Below are 15,321 nucleotides of genomic sequence, written 5' to 3' on the forward strand. Positions count from 1 at the left end.
TGTGTGTCTAATGGCTCAAGTTGGCAGTCTTTAAATAGTGTTTTGGTGTTGCTTATTCGTGACCTTTCAGCGCACCAACTTGCATTGGAAACGCCTTGGTGCACTCAGCACACCACCCCTTTGCGATGAGCTCAAATAGGTGCGATGATTCAAAAAAATTATCCATTCCGCAAAGCGCACAAATCTATGCTTAGCGCACCAACTTTTGCTCATTTCGACAATCTCATGGTCCACACTGAAGATCCGTTAGTTAGAAATAATGTATCCAAAATTCAGCTCGATCCAACGGTGAATAAATGTAGAATCACAATTTTACTCGGACAATACATGGTTGAATTCTTGCTTTTGTCCGGAACTTATCTTTTGGAAATTATTCATCCAGATGAAGCCTACAAAACACTTCAAATGTGTGACTTTACTATTTAAACAAGTTTTAATAATCTATTAGTATAATTTTATTCATTTGAGTTATTTAAGTCATTAAAATGCCGTAAAAATGTATAAAATATAATCAATTTGACACTTACCATGTGACCGTCTCGACTCATAGTCACTCACTGTTTATATGTGTCTTTATTCAATTGTGTACAGAATAATGATAATTTTTTGGTCAAAAATATCATTAGCTCTCTAATTTTTTCATGATATATACATGCTTAACAATATATTTATATATTTAATTTTATATATCAATATCATATTAATAAGTAATACATAGACGATGGGTAGATATCAAAGATTAACTAGTACCCAAAGACGTATTGGTAGAATGGATTTACTTCACTAAATGAGAGAATGAAGCAGATCAACCCAAACACATCACCATCCATCAGTATTAGAATATGAGAAATTGGTGTTGGGCCTTGGCCCAGAAGAAAGAGAGAATAAAAGAAAGAAGAGAGGGTGAAAGAAGCAGAGAGTGAGAGTTGAAAGTGAGAATGGAAGCAATGGAAGGTATTCTAAGGCTATTCACAAAAGCCAATCACGATCTGTGTATGCTTCATCACAGACTCGAGAAGGAGTTTGAAAATGTGTACCCTGATAACGCAAATCCTATGAAACTGGTCTCAAGGATTAAGAAGTTACAGGATGATATATTAATCATGACAGGGCACTGTCACCATCTTCTTGCAGCTAAGCAGGATTTGATTGATAAGGCTCAGACTATTCTACTTCAGAATAGAAATTTACTCCACCGAATGCAATCATCTTTCGGCATCCCCATCAACACTCAACAAGATCATGATGATGCATTCACTAACTTCAAACAAGTAATTATCATATCTCTTTTCATAGAATCTATTTGCGAGTTAGATTTTGGAAGGGAAAGAAAAAAAATGAAATGATTTAGAGTCATCTTACAAGTTTTTTTTTTTTTTTTCTTTCTTCCCCACTAATTATTAGAGTCTGTTTGCGAGTTAAGATTTGGAGGGGGAGAAAGATAAACAGAAGACTTGAGAGTTATCTCACAATTGTATTTCATGGCTGCTCTGACGCCTCCTATTTCCTTCCTTCCCCCCGAAATTCAACTCGCGAATAATGTCTTAGGGTTTGTTTGCTAGGTGAGTAGGGGAAGGAAGGGAAATGAAAAACTTAAAAATCATGAAAACACTGAAATGACTTTGAAGCCTCTCTCTTTTCCATACCTTTCCCTCCAAAACCCAATTCACAATCAAACCCTAAGTCTACTTGTCATGATTTTCATACACAGTTTTAACTTATTGTGCAGATAATCGAAGAATGGACGGTGCAAGTAAGATCAAAAACAGGTAACGATTATCATCGTCTTTTTGCTTTTAAGCGATTTTCCACACATTAAAGTTAGCACCCTTTTTAAATATTGACATGTGTATCATTATTTATCGGTAGCAAAGTTTACTGGTTTCAAGACAGTGGTTAGGTTAGGATTAAGTGTTTATTTTCTGCAAAAATATTTAAAGAGAGATGACAAGAAATTATGGTTTGGATCGATTTCACTATCTTAGAAGTGTGGCTTTGTAATATATGACTCTACTTATTGGTTTACTACATATTTTTTCATCTCCTTTTTCACCTTCTGCTTCATTAATCTGAGTTTCCCTTTAGATGCATTAGTTTGCTATTAGGTCTTGATTGGCACCAAGTGATGGGAATGGAGTTGAGATGGGCATTTTTGTGAAGAGTGAAAGAGCAAAAGGGGGAGTGGGGTATATCTCGAGGCTTGTAGTTGAGTGAATTGTTAAGTCTCCCTCTAAATATGTTGTACTGAGTGTTTTAAATTGCGATTATGATTGTGGTAACGGTTGTGGTTACTATTATTGCAGTTATTGCAATGCGGATTGCACTGTTGCAGTGTGACTTATTTTGTGATTAAAAAAAACATTTTTGAATTTAATGTGACCTGATGTGGTCCAAATGCAGTCCAATGAATGTGGTACAATGCGTTTGTGTTGCAGCCCAATGCAGCCAAATCATTGTGATTTGGAGTCACATCACAATTGCGGTATGATGCGGTTGCAGCAACCATCGCAACCGCAATATTGCGGCCGCATCAGGTAATGTGGTACGCTATATAAATCACTTACTTCAGGTATGTTTGGGAGTTACGAGGGAAAAGGAATGAGAGGGATCAAGGGACAAGGATGAGTAAGGAAGGGGAAAGGACGCAAATCTCTTTCTTATTTGGGAATGTGAAATTTATATGGGAAAGAGGTAAAGTAATAATAATGAAAAAATATTTTTTACTTTTTCTTTAAAAATGTAATTAATAATGAGAAATGTACAAATAGATAATTTAACATTTTCTCTCTAGAAAAAAACCCCAAGTTGGGGGAACTATGAAAATAGGCTGATGAAATGTTTTAGAGGGTTCTAGAAACCCTTCAAAACCTTCCCCTCTCTTTCATTCAACTTCCAAACAAGGGAGATGTTTTCTAAAGTCATCTCATCTCTTCCTTCCTTCTCCTCTAAAACCAAACTCTGATACAAAGCCTCAGGCTCAATCGCTCAAAGGTTTATGAGATAATTGTTTTTGAGATTGCAAGGAACAGTACAGTTTGACCTTCCTTGAGTGAATCAAATACTGATGTTCACCTAGTGGAGCATGAACATAAAGCACTAGAGAATGGATGATAGATTGAAGAAGAAACATGAGTATCATTAAATTATCCCCTCATTTCTAGTCCTTGGAATATAGACTCCTCAATTTACTATGATTACTTTCTTGGTCTTTACAACTCAGGTACTTGTCTATTTATACATCTGAGTGAAATTGCTTTGTTGCCTGCAATGAATAAATGTCTCTTACTATGTGTTCATGCAGGTGATAAAACACATGATGCAGATTCTGAAGATCTCAACAAATTACTCTTCTCTGCTTTAGTTCAAAGCAATTGAACTACTTTCAGAAAGATTGTAGATGTCACAGTTTATGTCAAGCTCCATGTGTTTTCACAGATGATATATATATATACTGTAGACTTGTCTTGAGGTACTGGTAGAACTGTGCTTGTGCTTATTCTTGTTAAAGGGGTGGCTGTTATTGGTTCTCTATGTGTGTTTTTATTTTCATTAATGACTACCAGAGAGCAGATTTAATATTACCCAAAATGTAAAGAAATGGAAACAAAACTTGAATCCTATATAATTTCAACAGTGCTTCAAGTTGCATTTTACAAAACTACACAAGTACATGTAATAAAGGAAAAAATGTTAGTGTTTATTAAAATAGAGGCAGCCAAACAAGACCATTTACTGTTGGAGTAATCTGTTGTTGAAGCCCTGCTTCATTTCATAAGTTGGTGATTATTAGGAAACAGTATAAATTAGTTTAGCAGTTTTATTGTTAAGGACTTGTCCTTAGTCATGGCTGTCACCTTAGATCCTGGTTCCAATGGTGGTTCACCATCTCCTGCTTGCAAGCTTCTCCTCCAATTCTCATTCTTCCCTTACCTTCTACCAAACTCACATAGAGGAATTTCCTCGTCTATCGTCAATTCGTTTCGGCTGTGTTGAGATCCAATTGTGCTGAGAGGTCCATTGATGAAGGAGATTTACCTGCTTAGTTTCTCATTGATGTTGGTCGTGTTCAACATCACGTTAATCCAGCTTTTCGGACTTGGAGGAACATGATCAAATGATTATTTTGGAATTTCAACCTCATATGTGTCAATTGAAGGTAATTATGGTTTGACATCATTGATTATTGCCAAGCTAGTAAAGCCAAGGCTAGTTACGTCTCAATTACGTTCTATAACTAAAGATTCTAGTTCTATTTTTGAGTATTTCACAAGGATCAAAGGCCTTGTTGACTCAATAATCTCAATTGGATCTCCAATCTCTTATGTTGAGCATATAGGTTTCATTTTAGATGGCTTAGGCGATGATTTTCAGCCTATGATCACCTTTGTGGAGAGTCAGACTGAGTTGCCTAGTGTTAATACACTTCGATCCTTCCTTCCTTCTTACATTTGAAGCTCGTTTGGAACATAATAGAAGTCATTCCATCTTAGATTTATCTGTAAATATTGCAACATCTTCTGTAATGCATTCATCTGATTCTATCTCCCTGGGAAGGTCAGTTACACCTTCTTAATTTCACACTCGACCTGAAGGATTTAGGGCTCAATTTCGTGGATATGGCTTATGCACCTCCTAATTTTGGTGCTCAATAATTCTTGATGAATGTTGAAATGAGGAGGGGTCCATTTCTATAGGTGTAAGTGATTTTTCACTTGCATTCAGTCTAAGTTGTTGATCTTCTATTCATCCGGTGGTGATTGTGTGTAAATGGTTTTACCACTGGTGTGAATAGCTTCTTCCTCTACTCAAATATTTCATCATACCTTTCCAGTGCAAATAACACAGCGAGTGTTTCTGGATGGGACTTCACAAAGCATTTGTTCACCAATAATGAAGAAACCAGTAACCCTCACACCATTTGCTTTCAACATGCCCTTTTGAGTTGCAAGATGAACACACCATTGACATTGGTTTCTGCAAGCATCATAAATGTTGGAGCATTGAAACAGGATTCTATCATTTTTTATAGCAAACTGCTAATTGGTTCTCTCATATCAATTCGTGGTTCTTTTACATTCTGGTTCCTTCAAGGAACAAACTAGATTTTTACCTACATTTTAAGTAAAAGAAATTGATTTTTTTAGTTGTTTAATAAATATAATAGCTAATTTTATTAAACAATTCTACTTCAATCAACTATCTTAGTATCTATAACTCCGCAATTACTCATAACAAACTGACAAGTAGAAAGTAGTTTTGTGAAAATACTCCATATAAATGCAATTAGTTAGATGCTATAGTAATCTATAACAACTGTGATTGACTATTTAATCCAACTTGCTGTATTTTTCTCTCTCACTAATCTACTTTTGTAGTTTCTATTCAATGTAAGTAACTTTTCATGTGTGGCTTAGTTAGTTGTTGATGAGTAAGGAACACCGATTCCAAAAGATGCTCTCCATATAATGCGAGCCACATCTTTTATCTTAAGGTTTATACCATTCCATGTATTCTTATTTTTTTATTGGTCAGACAAAAAAAACACGAATTTAATATAGAGGAGAGATTCACTTAGTTCAATAGTAATTTAAAAAAACTTACTTCAATTTTAGTAATCCATTTTAGAAGAATCTAATGGTTTAAATTAGTGAGTAGATTTAAACCATTAAATTTTCTTAGAATGAATGACTAAGATGTGAAATAAGTTTTTTCTACTTACTTTTCGAATAATATATAAATAAGAGAATAATATAGTGAATATCAATCAATAAGAATCCATGTATGCGTATAAATATAGCACATGTGTAATTGCATAATCATTGTCGTGTGGAGTCTACAAGGATAACAATGCTCTATAATAAATCGTGTTCTTAAACTTAAGTTCCCCCTTTGATGGGGACAAGTTCTAATGTCTCTTCATCTGTGTTATCATCACTCAAATTCTCTTCCAAATGCTGAGAAGGAAGCAACCCTTCATGTTGACCTGCCTTAGGGACAAGGAAAATAAGAGCAAGTGTTGCAAATCTAAGCATGCCCCTAACAAGGACAGCCAACCATAGATTTCCAAAGTCAGTCCTAGTTATATGTAGAATACGAAGAAGCACTCCTCCACCCATTTTAGATAAGAGTGCACCAATGCTATCAATGCACATTAACAAAGCAAAAAATGTGCCCTCAATGCCAAGAGGGCATAGCTGAGTGCTAAGTACCATCATCGGCATCCATCGAAGTTTCCCGGTGATTCTTGTTGCCGTTTCTTCAATCACAACAAAGAAGTAGTCCGGAATTCCGATGATCAAGTTCCAACGGAGGACAAAGAATAAGTCCACTACACCAGATAATGCATATAGGAGTTGTGCATAGAATAGTAGCTTTCTAAATGGGTAGTCTTTTAGAGCCTTCTGGTAGATTATAACTCCCATTATTGATGCAACTGCACCTATTGCATAGATCACCCCAACAAATTCCTGCATAAAAACAAGAGAATGCAGTGTATAATTTAATTAAACTTCAAAGGATATGAGTATAATTTTACCTATAAATAAAAGAGGTACCTGAGAGAATGCAGGGCCAGCTTTTGAATCTGTATACCAATAAAAATGACCTTCATGAGTGCTTACATTGAGAGCCAAGGAGAGGAACATGTAAAGAGAAGGCTTCCACACTTGAGGATACATAATTGTTTGGTACATGCTTCTAATTGTCACTCCTACTCTCTCCACCACCTGCAAAATCAATCTTCATGTGTTTAGTTACATGTCTAGCTAGCAAAATAAACCTATATAGATCTTTGAAATTTCATTTTAGAATCAAAGTTGAGTTTTTTTTTGTACTAACGAGGGTATCCTCTCACCCTTTTAGTTAAATAACTAATCTTTTTCAGGGTGTGCAACTGTCTCTCCCAACAAATATCGCTCATAGTAATCGAATCCTTAACTTTTTGATCATCTTGGGAATCTAATAGGGACTTACACCACTATACCGACACTTTGTTAGTAAATCAAAATTGAGTTGAGAAGACCCACTCAATGAAGCAAATCTCTCTTAATGAGAGCATATAATTTTGCCACTAGAGCTAACAAGTTTTGGTAATAATAATTTGAAGTCTGAATGTCAGCATTATTAAAACAAAGAAAGAATAAAATTATGAAGGGACAGGGTGAAAAGGAGGATAATAAAGTGAGAAAAAGCATACATAAATGAATGGATGACATACAAAAAGTGCCTTGGCCCTACATTGGTTAAGAATGAGACTCTGTTTAATTTCATGATTTTTAACAAATTAGTTTTTTTGGTACTATGTTATCCCTATAATAGGAATTAATTTTTTCCGGGAGTGTTGGCTGTTCATTCCAATAAGTGTCAAGAATCTAGTGGGACTTTATAAACACATTAGTTTGAACCTTAAGATGATAAAAAGATAAAATGGAAATACTAGTATCACAATTATTTAGTAGTTATTATCAACTGTGGATATAAATTAATATTATTAACTAGAATTGTTTTAAAAGGATACCAAAGGAACATGAAAACAAATTCACACTTGTCAGTGATAAATGGTCTAAAGCTAAATTTATCAGAGTAAAGTGGAGAAGGGGAAAAAGAAAGGTTTTCTAACCAACCTGTTTCTTTTCATCATGGTGGCCACTTGTTCTGTGTTCATATATCACAAAACCTAGCACAGTTGTGAAAGCAGGTGAAAGTGCCAAAAGACTCAGCGATCTCTACACAAAAATATAGTCAAGTCAAAATTGAGTACAACATCACCAATCCAAGGACATTAACATTTTCCAATTCAGACGTAAAGTGAGTTGATTTTTAGAGGGAAAGAAAAACTGAAAGGGAGGGCTTGAGAGTCATTTCATAAGTATATTTCAAAGCTAATTAAAAGTCATAAAATATATTGGTGAGATGACTCTGAAGTCTCTCATTTCACTTTCGTCTCCTCCAAAAGTCAACTCGTGACATAACTAAGAAAGATAATGATTAATTTGCAGAGAGGAGTTATACCTGAGGACCAAGATGATGAACAAAGAAGCCACTAAGAAGGAATCCAACAAGAGCACCAACCGAAGAACAAAGGCCACACAAAGTTTGCAAATCAGACGCAACCTCCCTCACCACTATACTACTCCTTGCAATACAAGCATCTATGGTGACGTCAGCAATGGCCAACGACGCCGACACTCCAACGAAGCACACCAATGCAGGAGCCACACGGAGGTGTGGAGAGAAAGCAAGAACAAAAGCAGAGATCGTTCCGATGAGACCGGAAATGATGAAGTAAGGTCTACGATGAAATCCTCTGATGGGGAATGCATCAGTGAGGATACCCCAAAGTGGTTTAAGGATCCAAGGAATGAAAAAGAGAGATAGATAGAATTGGAGTGAAGAAGGTTGAAGTAATTGAACATCTTTCCAATAGTAATCAACAACTACTCTGAATAAAGAACCAGAGAAGCCTTGACCGAGTCCATAGATGATGAAGATGCCAAGGATGAAGGTTGGGTTCAGCTTTGTTGATAACATTCTTATCCATTCTATTGCTTGGTTCATCTTTATTATTGAAACAAGTTCATCTTTCTTCTTCTCTATTGTTGACATGTTATTATTCATCTGGGTTTGTCAGATTTTGACTTGTTTCCATGGAACCTTTCAATTCTCAGTTGTATTTGGGTCAAAGTTATTACCTCTCTCACTCCCATCTTTTTTTAATACTATTTTATATGTTTATTTTTGTCTCTCAACATTAATGGATTAATCTATTCTTCCACCTACTACTCTACTCTTTAAATAGCTTCACTTAAATTAATATTCTATTTATCCAAACCAATGTAAAATGAGAGGCTCATTCATGGATCCCAATATTAATTTTTTACCTTTACTATATCTTTAGTGGGGTAAAAAGGAAAGGAAAGAAAGTTAGAAGAATGAAAAAGAAAGGAAATAAATATTTTCCATTGTTTGATTGTATTGAAAAGAATGAAGGAAAGAAAAAAATGATGGTATTAATTCCATTATGTTTTCTCTTCAATATTGAGAGAAAAACAAGTAGAAAAAAAATTAGATTATGATCTACTGTTCTAAAGTGTGTCTTAATTCTTAAATTATGTCCTAAATCAATGACGATGAATGGAAAGTAGAAAAATAATGAATATTTAATTTTTCTAATTGACGTGAAATGTTTTCGTCAGTTTAGGACATGATTTATGACATACTTTTGGACAACAAATCATTGTCTGAGAAAAATAGGACAATTTTCTCGTCGCTAACTACCTATAAATATTGATAATTCCCTAAAACTCCAAAGAAAACAAACTAACACATGCATTTCAATATCATTATTAATAAACAACAAAACATTGGTTTAGTAGCATAAAGTCTTGTTAGATTCATAGAAAGACCAAAATGGTAAGAGTTTATTTCATAGGATAAACACTTATTAAGAGAGATACTCACACTAATAATAAATTCTTATCATTTTATATGAATTATGTTTTTAGTTTCAATTTATAAACTGTGAGATTATAACCTGCTAAAATTATATCTTGTTTATGTCTTAGTACCTTAGCTGAAAACTAAATATAAACTACTCTCTTTTGTTTGAGTAAGATATAAAATTTGTTTTCATATAGTAAATTACAGAAAAATGTATGAGGTTATTTGTTTATATTATGATTATTTTAGTTGTTTTTATATTATTTTTTAAATATTCATTCTTTAATATTTACCATCATATATATTTTCCTTATAATTTTTAAATTTTTAATATTGCATAAGAAATACTAAAAAAGATATTAAAATAAAATACAATATAAAATCAATATCAATAATAAAAAATAACATGACACATAAATAAATATATGTTTGCAAACTTAAATTACACAATTTACAAAATAAATAATACACAAATGTCAAGTTGGTAAAACGAGAAATGAAAAATTGAAGAAAAAAATAAACTCACCCAAAATAACTCAACTCATAATTTTAAAGCTTCTACTTTTAATTTTTCTTTTTAAAAATCATGTGTGTAATTTCATTTTAGTTACCAAACATATATGGTAATTTTAAGGTTGTTTTTTGAAAAATAAGCAAAAATTGTAAGTTTTCATACATACTGAAGATACATTTAGGATCTCTTATCTTCATTATATTCCAACTTCTAATTTAACAATGTCATCTAGTTGAATGTGACACCTTTACCGAAAATAATGAGTGGAATCGGTTTTTGTAGCCTTAACCCGTCCACTACGTGGAAACTCAATCTAAATTTTCTTAAATTTTATATTTTTGGAATGATTTAATATGTATATATTGATGATATATGTGTTTTTTACCCTATCAGTAGATCCTCACTATTCATATATTAGGTATGATATGATTCTTAAACTGTTAAGTTAACTCTTATAAGTTTATGATGCTTTTTATTTTAACAAAAAAAAAATCTCATTTAAATTCTTTTTTGTTATAAACTGACATGATTACAAGTAAATTCTAATAATATCCATAAACTCTGAAAATAGAATGTGAAATATATAAGAGTGTGTGTGTAGGAAAATGTAGTTGTGGTGGATGAACAGTAGCTGCCAAATTCAGAGGCTGAAATGAAAACAAACAAATATCATTCATTTACAAGTTACAACTATATAACTTGTATTATTGTTTTCTCACTCACACACTTTCCTTCAACTCTCTTTATTCTACTATTCACCTTTATCTTTCATATAACTCATGTATGTAGCTTATCAATATCCTCATAGCATTTAATTTAATGGAATTCATTTTGTATATTTTTCTCTACCATTATTAACTGATGCTTATTTTTTGTTCTTGTTCAGAAATATAGTAAGAATGGGAACCAATATGAGCTTTCCCAAAACTGAAAAGGTTTCTGAAGATGGAGAGAATGATCATCTCAGATATGGTTTATCATCTATGCAAGGGTGGCGTGGAACAATGGAAGATGCAGTGAGTAATCAATCACTTCATATAGTTTATATAATAACCCTATCTATGCCTATCATTCATGGATCAGCAAGAAGGTCACTCCTACCGGTGTTTTAAATTGCGGTTGTGTTTACTGCGATTGTGTTTGTGGTTGGGTTTACTGCGATGCAGATTATTTTGTGAGTAAAAAAATACTTTTGACATCGATGTGATGTGATCTGATGTGGTCCGATGTAGTTGCATTGCGGCCAAAATGCGATCCGATGTAGTTGCCTTACGGCTAAAATGCGATCCGATGTAGTTGCCTTAATGCCCGTTGTGGTCGCATCATTGTGATTAGGTGTCGTATCATAATTGCGGTGTGATGTAACCGCAATATTGCAGCCGCAACACGTGATGTGGTCCGCAATTTGAAACACTGCCTTACCCAAGTGAACATATAGTCAGATTTTTGGGAAATGATTTATTTGACTAATAGGCAAAAGGGTGCCTTTGATGTTGAAACAATTGACCAACTTTTTGTTACCTGTAATTTCTCTGTTAAAGTTTGGCTGGGGTTCTTTGCCTGGTTGAATAAATCAATTGTAATTCCTAATAACTGTGTCTCCCTGTTTAAGCTACACATTAGTCTCTGTCCAAATGCTAAAGGTTACAGTCTCTGGCTTATGTTATGGTTTTCTGCAACTTGATCTATTTGGTTGATGAGGAATGAGGTAGTCTTTGCGGGGAAGGTGTGCTTCTAGTCTGACCTCATGGACTCTATAAAAATTAGATCATGTGTGTGGTTCTCTGCCGGAGTTGGATCTAATCCTGTATTTTTTCAAATTGGTGTATTAATCCCTGGTCATGTATTTTTTCTTCCTGCTAGTTTTTCTGTTTGCTGTATGGTTCTCTGTTTGTACCGAGTTAGCACCCCTTGTGCTCTGTTAATGTTATCATGTGGCTCAGCAAAAAAAAAAGTATCTATTTCTTGGGGTAGTAAATAGGTTTTTCTTATTCTTATATATCTTTAATACATGCAATTCACAGTGGGGGTTGTGATTTGTGAGCCACTATCATAGTGCTATATCTGGTAGAATGGTAAAATCAGATAAATATGTGTCACCCAATTCTATGAAAAAAGTGGAAGTCTTGAGATTCCTTGAAATTTGGTGCATTTTAGTGTACTGCATAGTTGAGCTTTGCTTAATGTGTTAGTTGTGAGGCAGTGGTATTTATTTTGGCATACCAATAATAATTAAACCAGTATTATTGTATTGATATTTTCATTCTCTTTTGTTTTGCTAGCATGCTGCACACCTTGATCTGGCTCCATCATCCGCTTCGTTTTTTGGTGTTTATGATGGTCATGGAGGTGAGAATTGAAAATTTTGACTATTTTGGATGGATATACTACTTTATTACAGTTACAAGCTTCCCTTGTGCATATTGAATACCCTTTGTTTTGCTTTCTTGTCATCAATTATTTCAACATTTGAAGCACAACTTAATATTTGTTGTTGATGAATTATTATGCTCTAATTTTGTCCAACTGTAGTGGATCAATATCTGCGAAAAATGTATGAAGTTGGGGAACGAGGAGAATACTAAAAAAATTATATGTAGTTTTGTAATTAATGTGTTTGGATTTGGATGCTTACTTCACTTCAAAATTGTCCTGCAAGGTGGTTGCAAAGTTTTGTGCTAAGTGCATGACTAAACCTTGTGAAACATGTATGAAGAACTTGGCCAACTGTTAATTGGTTTTTCTGTTGTTGCTCTAAATTTTGTCTGCGTTTATGTTCCATATATCATACACGTTACGTTTTCAAAGAAACTGCTTCACCTTTTTACGGTAGCTCGTAAGGGTTGTGTGCAGTTTTTGCTCATCTCCTTGTTGACTTCATTATATAAATTGGATGCATATACTGCTTGCTGCAAATATCAATGATCATAGTCAGGGAACGAGGAGAATAGTACATAAATCATTTGTAGTTTTGTAATTCACAATGTTCTTGGATGCTTACTCCACCCCCAAAATTGTCAGGTAAGGTGGTTGCAAAGTTTTGTGCCAAGTATCTTCACCAACAGGTGCTCAAGAGTGAAGAATACATAGCTGGAGATGTAGGAACCTCTCTTCAAAAAGCTTTTTTCAGGTGTGGTTAATTGCTTAAGGTGGTTCCTCTGTCATATATATTGATCAGTTATGTGACCAAAATATGTTTCATGCTTGTGTGCGGTTGATTCTTTCTACCGACTAAAGTTTAAACCTTCATTTTTATCCTTTTGGATTATTATGCAGAATGGACGAAATGATGCGTGGTCAAAGGGGATGGAGGGAATTAGCAATCTTGGGTGATAAGATAAACAAGTTTAATGGGATTTGGTCTCCCAGAAGTAGTGATGGTAATGACCAAGGTGATGATGATTGGGCTTTTGAGGAGGTAGGTATGACATTTGAAGAATGATACTATAACTTTTTAACATCATACTTCCCTTGGAACCACTTGGTTTGTTGGTGAGGGATGTTATAACATGACCTTGATTCTACAACTATGTCTCTCCAGACATGGTTTTCTGTGCATGTGTTAAATTATAATTTTATTTCCATAATTTTTTCCATTGTAGTTTCTTTTTGTTTGGTATTCAGTGATTTGATATTATATGTTGTAAGCAGGGACCTCATTCTGATTATGCTGGACCAAATTCAGGAAGCACTGCCTGTGTTGCACTTATCAGAAACAACCAACTTTTTGTTGCAAATGCCGGTGATTCGCGTTGTGTTATATCTAGGAACGGTCAGGTATCTTCAAAATGAAAATTCTGTTATCTTAATGCTTGCATGGAAATAATGCATTTTTAGTAAATTTACTAAGGGGACTTGTTTAAGTAGATAGAAAACTATGTCTCTTTCTCTTGTAGACTATGTTTGTTGAGTTTTCAAAGTAAAAGATCTTATAGATAACACATATTCTTATTAACTCTGCCTTCTTTATACAGGCATACAATATGTCTAGAGACCACAAACCTGATCTTGAGATTGAGAAGGAAAGAATCATAAAAGCTGGTGGTTTTATTTATGCTGGACGAATTAATGGGATTTTAAATCTTGCAAGAGCTATAGGTACTTAACTATAAGCATGTGAGATTTTCAAATACTAAATCAAGCTTCATTTCCTTGTCCTCTGCATCTTTAGTGAGGCAGATCCATGATCTTGTGAACATGTTCAATGATAATTATGAGCACAACAAATGAAATTTCTATGCTATGTTTTGATTCTTTATAAGGCAAGAGAAGGTTGCTCTGCATGTAGGTTGGTTTCAATTTGCATGATTGAAGATTTGAGAATATACAATATATATTCTGGACACTGATTTTTTTGATTTGGATGGTTTATATAGTGTCTGTTTAATATATTTAGAACTTTCAATGTTCTGCAGGTGACATGGAATTTAAACAGAACAAATTTCTTTCTTCCGAAAAACAAATTGTGACAGCCAATCCAGATATAAACACTGTGAGTTTCTTCCTTTTCAAGTTACATAACTTCCTAAATGAAACATAGTAACATAAATAGATCTACCACAGTTTCTAAATAGCAGAATGTAAGTTTTCTTTAGTACTCATCTTTTATGACATAGTTTAGTTTTTGATATTTGATCATAGGTTGACCTTTGTGATGAACATGAATTTATGGTGCTAGCATGTGACGGCATTTGGTATGCTTCTTATGCTTTCTTATCATTATTTTGATTCCTAATGTCATCAACTCATCATGTATTTAGAAATTTATCATGTTCATTTACATCATTAAAATCTTATAACAGATGATATTTTCATTATGTGATGCTGTATGTTTCTTCCTGGTTTATTTTTCAGGGATTGCTTGTCAAGTCAACAGGTGGTAGATTTTGTACATCAAGAACTCCTCTCAGTGAGTCTTAAGTCAAAGTTATTAAGTTGAATGTAGTTTGGGTGATCTACAACAATGATGTTTTGACATGATTTACCATTTCAATTCATTTAACAGGTAACAAAACTTTCAGCAGTGTGTGAAAGAGTACTAGATAGATGTTTGGCACCATCAATCACAGTTGGTGAGGGATGTGATAACATGACCATGGTTTTGGTGCAGTTCAAGAAACAACAGCAGAAGAACAATCTTCTTCAACTGACCAAAACTGAAATGCAATGAATGTTAGTAGAGGCTACTTTTGAAGTGCAACAGTACAACCATGTATTGTATACTATGAACCACTTTCACCTTCAATTAGCATAGTATGTTATGCTTGTTCAACAAGGTATAGGAAGGTTCTTCCTAAGCACTTGGAATCACTAAACTGCACTTCCTCTTGGTTCTCAATAACTCATTCTTATATAAATAGTTTTACAAG

At 33.9% G+C, this 15,321-nt stretch overlaps 3 protein-coding genes across 5 annotated transcripts; 2 read left to right on the forward strand and 1 right to left on the reverse strand.

Annotated features, from left to right (window-relative positions):
* On the forward strand, positions 889-3,531 carry LOC109357769. The gene is made up of 3 exons (XM_019601811.1): positions 889-1,271; positions 1,730-1,769; positions 3,302-3,531. Exons 1-3 carry the CDS (start codon positions 939-941, stop codon positions 3,373-3,375), a joined length of 447 nt encoding a protein of 148 aa, XP_019457356.1. The 5' UTR covers positions 889-938; the 3' UTR covers positions 3,376-3,531.
* On the reverse strand, positions 5,810-8,674 carry LOC109357680 (probable folate-biopterin transporter 6). 2 transcript variants are annotated; one of them, XM_019601685.1, is made up of 4 exons: positions 8,011-8,665; positions 7,623-7,724; positions 6,555-6,725; positions 5,811-6,467 (listed from the first exon to the last, which is right to left on the reverse strand). In XM_019601685.1, the coding sequence occupies exons 1-4, from the start codon at positions 8,614-8,616 to the stop codon at positions 5,877-5,879; spliced, it is 1,470 nt and encodes a 489-aa protein (XP_019457230.1). In that variant the 5' UTR covers positions 8,617-8,665; the 3' UTR covers positions 5,811-5,876. The 2 variants fall into 2 exon arrangements, with proteins under 2 accessions (XP_019457231.1, XP_019457230.1); XM_019601686.1 differs by lacking the exon at positions 7,623-7,724 and having other exon boundaries at positions 5,810-6,467; positions 8,011-8,674.
* Positions 10,852-15,286, forward strand: LOC109357714 (probable protein phosphatase 2C 60). 2 transcript variants are annotated; one of them, XM_019601731.1, is made up of 10 exons: positions 10,852-10,968; positions 12,235-12,301; positions 12,974-13,082; positions 13,229-13,370; positions 13,604-13,729; positions 13,927-14,050; positions 14,368-14,444; positions 14,594-14,646; positions 14,807-14,861; positions 14,958-15,286. In XM_019601731.1, the coding sequence occupies exons 1-10, from the start codon at positions 10,852-10,854 to the stop codon at positions 15,120-15,122; spliced, it is 1,035 nt and encodes a 344-aa protein (XP_019457276.1). In that variant the 3' UTR covers positions 15,123-15,286. The 2 variants fall into 2 exon arrangements, with proteins under 2 accessions (XP_019457276.1, XP_019457277.1); XM_019601732.1 differs by lacking the exon at positions 14,958-15,286 and having other exon boundaries at positions 14,594-14,668; positions 14,766-14,832.

Source organism: Lupinus angustifolius, chromosome LG10 (assembly GCF_001865875.1).
Source record: "Lupinus angustifolius cultivar Tanjil chromosome LG10, LupAngTanjil_v1.0, whole genome shotgun sequence".
NCBI classification, from domain to species: Eukaryota; Viridiplantae; Streptophyta; class Magnoliopsida; order Fabales; family Fabaceae; genus Lupinus; species Lupinus angustifolius.

Bases quoted from the DNA above. Each gene is read 5' to 3' on its own strand.
- LOC109357714 (XM_019601731.1), top strand. From the start codon at position 10,852: ATGGGAACCAATATGAGCTTTCCCAAAACTGAAAAGGTTTCTGAAGAT. The intron at 13,083-13,228 runs GTGTGGTTAATT...ATTATTATGCAG, and splicing joins CTTCAAAAAGCTTTTTTCAG to AATGGACGAAATGATGCGTG. The intron at 13,371-13,603 runs GTAGGTATGACA...TGTTGTAAGCAG, and splicing joins ATGATTGGGCTTTTGAGGAG to GGACCTCATTCTGATTATGC.
- LOC109357680 (XM_019601685.1), bottom strand. From the start codon at position 8,616: ATGAATAATAACATGTCAACAATAGAGAAGAAGAAAGATGAACTTGTT. The intron at 7,725-8,010 runs GTATAACTCCTC...ATTTTTGTGTAG, and splicing joins TTCATCATCTTGGTCCTCAG to AGATCGCTGAGTCTTTTGGC. The intron at 6,468-6,554 runs GTACCTCTTTTA...GTTTTTATGCAG, and splicing joins CTGGCCCTGCATTCTCTCAG to GAATTTGTTGGGGTGATCTA.
- LOC109357769 (XM_019601811.1), top strand. From the start codon at position 939: ATGGAAGCAATGGAAGGTATTCTAAGGCTATTCACAAAAGCCAATCAC. The intron at 1,272-1,729 runs GTAATTATCATA...CTTATTGTGCAG, and splicing joins CATTCACTAACTTCAAACAA to ATAATCGAAGAATGGACGGT. The intron at 1,770-3,301 runs GTAACGATTATC...GTGTTCATGCAG, and splicing joins GCAAGTAAGATCAAAAACAG to GTGATAAAACACATGATGCA.